The 5511-nt window shown below is 44.6% G+C and overlaps 1 protein-coding gene across 4 annotated transcripts; it reads left to right on the top strand.

Moving 5' to 3' along the window:
• Positions 1-646: 646 nt before the first annotated feature.
• On the top strand, positions 647-5511 carry SFR1 (SWI5 dependent homologous recombination repair protein 1). 4 transcript variants are annotated; one of them, XM_040991790.1, is made up of 4 exons: positions 647-928; positions 1993-2114; positions 2657-3064; positions 4850-5511. In XM_040991790.1, the coding sequence occupies exons 2-4, from the start codon at positions 2019-2021 to the stop codon at positions 5039-5041; spliced, it is 696 nt and encodes a 231-aa protein (XP_040847724.1). In that variant the 5' UTR covers positions 647-928; positions 1993-2018; the 3' UTR covers positions 5042-5511. The 4 variants fall into 4 exon arrangements, with proteins under 4 accessions (XP_040847724.1, XP_040847723.1, XP_040847722.1 ...); XM_040991789.1 differs by lacking the exon at positions 647-928 and adding an exon at positions 1162-1549; XM_040991788.1 differs by lacking the exon at positions 647-928 and adding an exon at positions 1165-1393.

The raw sequence follows: 5511 nt of genomic DNA, 5'->3' as shown, positions 1-5511 counted from the left end.
TTCGGCGGGGAGGGGGGGAATGAAAGTTTGCATGATACATACCTTTAAATCAGTTTGGGATGGTTATTACACTTGGTGAGTGCTTCTTAGTTCCCCACTGCTGCTGTAGCTGCCTCGAAAGAGTTCCCATTTAATCCCTCACTCTAAAGGAGACAGGAATTACTGTCCCCATTTTCAGATAAGGAACCCAGGGCACAGGGCACTTCCGTAGGAAGCACACTGAATACAGTGCCAGGAGGGGGGGGGGCTTGACGTCGTGACTCCCACATTTATGCCCCAAATCTCCGCATGACATTATCTTCGCGTTCTGTATTTATGCTGGACTGCTTAAGACTCCATCGCTGACTTCCTTCCGGCTGCTTCTGAGCCAGCTAAACGTCAGCGGAGAAAAGGTGTCACCATTTACAACGGCCCTTCGGGAAGAGGACCGAGAAAACAAGGACCCCGAAAATTCCCGACGTGACGTGAGTCACGAGTTACTCAGCCGCCTTTCCCGAGCCGGGCAGCCGCACCCGAGGTGACGAGCCCCGCCGTCGCTTAGCGACAGCAGCGCCACACCCGCGTCCGGGCGGGGCTGCACCCCCAGAGGCGGCGGCGCCCGGGGCTCCACAGGAATTTTGCTTCCGGCGCAGTGCTCCAAGACCTGTCGCCGGACTTCCATCTCCTGCCAGATCTGAGTTAAAAATAGGGAACCAGCATTTGGAGGCAGACAGAGTAGAAAACCGGTGACGGGTCCTCCGAGTTGGTGGCAGCGAAGGGACAGGGACTGCCGGGACCCCTGGGTAGATTCCTAAGAATCACGGCTGATCCTCTGGAGCGGGATCCGACGCTGCTCTGCTTCGGTCCTTAGGGTCTGGGGGCTGTAAACTGTTTTCAGCTGGCGTGTGCCTTCCGGCTCCCGCCACACCTGAGGAGAGCTCTGGCTGAGGTGACGCACCAGAGCCTGGAGAAGGGGAGCAGGGGCGGAACTGCCGTACCTCACAGACACACGGAAACAGGGCCGCAGTAAGGGAGCCGTGGCAGGAAGCGCGCTCCCCTCAGGAGGCACTAGCTACAGCTCAGCCTGACTCCAGCCTGGGTGAAGCTGGCTGCGCGCGCAGCCCCCCACGCCCGGGCGCTGGGCGGGACGGGGCGGTGCCGCGTGTTCCGGTAAGCTTACCAATCACGAATCTCGCTCCCTCCCTCCCCATGACGTCGGCCAGCTCCTGGCGGCCTCGGATTCGCTCGCGTCTGTCAAACTGACCAATCCCGCGTCTTTCCCCGCCCCCGGGTTGTGGAACGCAGCTGCGCGCGATTTTTGTGTGATGTGGGGGGATGGCGGAGGGCGTTAGTGTGCATTGGCCAAGGCTGTGTGTGAGAGCTTGACTTCGGGGGTCTGAAGAGCCGAGAAGAGGTGTTTGACTGGGATCGGGAGGAGCCTGCGGTGTCTGGAGGGCCACAGGCGCCCCGCTGTGGGGCGGGGACCGGGTGCGCAACGGGAGAGGACGTACCCCGCCGACCTGATACCCACGTCTGCGGGAACAGCTGAAGTCGGCTTTGCCTTTTCAATGTCAGTTCGCCTTTTAAATTCTGCAGACAGTAGGACATTTGTATTTCTGCTCATTTTAATGCCTAGCTCCAGTCACGTGGCTTTTAGTGCTCGCGGGTAGTTCACAGGATGTATTATTGCTCCGAGTCAAGATTTACGTCCTGTACCTTTTAACTATGACTCTGTTGCAGCAAATTTAAAGAAATACTGTATAAAGTTGTTATTCTTTTCTGCCCCTGTAATGCAGATTTTGAAGCTATTTTAAAAGATAACAAAAAATGCCATGTTTCTATGAGATAGTTAATTTGTCTTGAAAAACCTGTCCTTAAAAAACCCTGCAAAACTATGAGCAATTAATTACAACTAATTAATTAGAAGAAATTGCTGGCTGACTTGAGGATGTTTGATACACCAATAAAAAAATACTTTGGTATCCCACTTTATAACTCCCTTTTCATTTTTAGAGATTAACCAAGATTTCACTTTCAAGATGGAAAGCCCATCAGTTTCAGCTGTGACATCACCAAGCACTCCACAGACCCCTGCGCATCCACCCTGTTCCCATAGGAGCAGCTCGGGAAAACAAGTACGGAGACCTTACATCTTCCAGCCTATCCATTCTAACTGTTGGGATGGTTTTAAATCTGAAGAGTATTCATTTGCACTTGGATATTTTGTGAGCTTGCCACTTTTCATTCTGAGATGCAGTGCTTGACGATTCTTCTCTGCTCCTGCCAGGTTTTTAAGTGAAACCAGCTTGTTTCACTTACTTTCAGATTAGATGATTACAACACTTAAAAGTGAGAAGGTTTGAATCTAGTCTTGCCACGGTGAAGGTCTCTGGTGGCAGTGGGCCTTTTCCTCAGTCTGTAACACGGAAGCCCCTGGGATAGCCTGAGGTCTTGGTGTCAGCACTGTTTTAGAGGGTGTTGACCTTGCTGAGGTAGAGAAGAAAGTTAATGGCACTTCTGGGCATTAGACATTTTGTGATGGTTACTTTAGATATGTGGAGACCGAAAGCCATCTAGTGGTGTCTACTATCGAACTGTAAGGCTTTTATTTCTAGTGTGTTTCTTCACATGAAGATTTTTCTTGGTTGACATTTGTAATATTGTGTTTCCCTTTCAGCCTATGAGTGCAACCCTTAGAGAAAGATTGAGGAAAACGAGATTTTCATTTAATTCCTGTTACAGTGTGGTAAAACGTCTTAAAGTAGATGACGAAGAAAATGACCAGCACCTTTCAGAGAAGCCAGCCTCCTCCATGGAAGAAAACTGTTTGGAATCTCAAAGATTTAAACACAAAGACAGGGAATCTAAGGAAAGTACAGAGTTGGAAAACACGTTCAGCAGCATCAGTGGTTGTGACTCTGCCTCACCTGTCGTGAGGGCAGACAGCGCTCTCCAGAATGAGTTAGTGAAGGAGAATCTTCCTAAAGAAACCTTAAAGGAGGAAAGAACAAAGCTGGTGAAGCAGATTCAGGAAAAAGAAGATCTTCTTCGGAGGCTAAAATTAGTCAAAATGTATAGATCAAAGGTAAGAATTTCATAACAATTTTTTGTTTGTTTTTATATAAATTTCAGGAAGCTACTTGGAAAAGTAGTATTCTCTATTAGCGTGCTGGTTGGAGATCTGGCTGCTCAGCTTCTGATCTAGCTTCCTGTTAACATAACATTCCAGGGAAAGAAGTGGGAGATGGCCAGGTATTTGGGAGATCCAGATGGACTTCTGGGCTCCTGGTTTCAAATTGGACCAGCCATGGCCATTGCAACCATTTGGGGAGTGAACCAGTGAGTCAGAGATCTCTCTCTGTGTCTCCCTCAACTTTCAAAAATAAATAATCTTAAAAAGGAAAAAGAAACCAGATTTTATGTATAATAGCATAACAAGTCACATATCTAGAAACCTGGCTTCCAGTAACTAAGTCAAATGTAAATCAGGGCAGAAATTCCTCTAAACATTAGACTTGTTAAAAGTTCCAGCTCATCAGATGTGAAGTTTTTCTTTCCACTTTGTAGCCCATTCCAATATTAGAAGTATCAAATCTAATATGCAAGTATGATGGGAACAGGAGCGACAGTTTACAATGAATTAGGAAAGCTAAAAATGGGACAGGCAATGTGGCTCAGCAGCTAAACCATTGCTTTCAACATCGCGGCTCGTATTTGAATGCCTGGTTTGGGCTGGGCTCTGGCTACTTTGTGCTTTCTAATGTGGTAATGCTTTTGGGTGGCAACAGATGGTGGCCGAAGTACTTGGGTTTCTGGGCCACATAGGAGATCCACCTGGAGTTCGAGGCCCTTAGCTTTGCTGTTGAGAGCATTTGATGGCGAGAACAAGTGGATGAACCTCTCCCTGTCTTTCCACCACCTGTCCCTGCTCCAGTCTGCCAAATAAATAATATTTTTAAAAAATGGGGTGAGTGTTGTGTTACAGTGGGTTCCATTGTGTTTGGGTTGCCTGCATCCCACATCAGAGTGTGGGTTAGGGTTCCAGCTACATTGCTATGACTCCAACTTCCTGCTGTATTCCTTGTGGAGGCAGCAAATGATGTCTCAGGTGTCAGCTGGTGGGAGACCTAGATGAAGCTCCATGCTCCTGGCTTCTTCCTTGCTGTTCCTTTCAATCAGATGGGAAATATATGGGCTGCAGACTACAATAAAAGTAGTTTGGTAATCTTGTTTTCCCAAACATAATGAAAATATTTCACACATTTTGTTTGAGAAGGCAAATATGTATTAGATTTTAGATTTCTACCCAGTTAGGTTTAGTTAAGTAGGACTTGGAAGGAGACAAACTTTATTAGGAAACACATATGTATGATAGAGCTCATTCTTCTCTGGCAATGTAGAATAACTGTAGAAATAGCATATCTTGAAATTTTAGGATTGTTTTCTAAAGATTACATAAAATTTGTAAGATAATGATGAAAATATTTTTTAACCTGAACATTGTCACTTTTATAGAGCAGTTTTAGTTCACAGCAACACTAAGTGGAAGGTACAGCATGATATATTTTTAAATGGCAGTTATAATGGAAAAAATGGATTTTTTCACCTCCTTTGTTTACATCTTTACATCATTTTATCCTGTTTAATGATTTGATTACTCTCTAAGGGTTAAATTGGATCAGAGCTTAGACTAAGCACAACAGCAACAAGGCTCAAGTTGGGTGATACTGTAATAATTCTACTTTTAGCCCAGTCCCATTCATCCCTAAGTACAGTAAGCTTTAAACCTATACATTAACTAATGTGAAAACTTTATTAAGTTAAAATAGCACAAATTATCTAGCATTCATATTTTTTTTTTCTGTTTCAGAATGACCTGTCTCAATTACAGTCATTAATAAAGAAATGGAGAAGCTGTAGCCAGCTGTTGCTTTATGAACTGCAGTTGGCTCTGTCTGAAGAGAACAAGAAGTTAAGCATTACTCAACTGGTAGACCACTACGGGTTAGATGACAAGTTGATACACTATAATAGAAGTGAAGAAGACTTCACAGATGCTTAATATATACTTTCTTCCCAGAATATCTTTGAGGATGGTAATTTAATGAAATATTTGCACATTTCAGGGCTTAAAAGAAGAGTTTCTGATAAACATCAACATAGGGCCCTCTACTGTATAAATACAGACTAAATTCTAAAGTGCGAATTAAGTATTTTGGGCATATTGGCCAAAGGAAACTTGACAATTAGGGAAATGTGCAAAAAGTTTAGATCATGTTAAAGAAATAATTTGGATAATTCTGGGAACCAGTTTATATATATTTTTTGTTGTTTGTTTTTGTTTTGGGGGGGTGGGAAGTTTGGTGGCACAAAGCTTTATTTAAGATGTTATAAAAAAATAGTCTGGCCTAGTGAATCTAAATCTAAAGTGGTCTAAGAACTCCTGTCCTTCCTACATGAACCTGTTTCTACCCATTTACTATCTACTTGTATCTGGTGTTCCAGCAGCTGATTAAATCCCTATGTCCAAAA

This window comes from Ochotona curzoniae, unplaced genomic scaffold, assembly GCF_017591425.1.
Source record: "Ochotona curzoniae isolate NIBS_2020 unplaced genomic scaffold, NIBS_Ocur_1.0 contig_66, whole genome shotgun sequence".
In the NCBI taxonomy this organism is placed as follows: domain Eukaryota; kingdom Metazoa; phylum Chordata; class Mammalia; order Lagomorpha; family Ochotonidae; genus Ochotona; species Ochotona curzoniae.
This window is presented reverse-complemented; position numbering and strand designations above follow the sequence as displayed.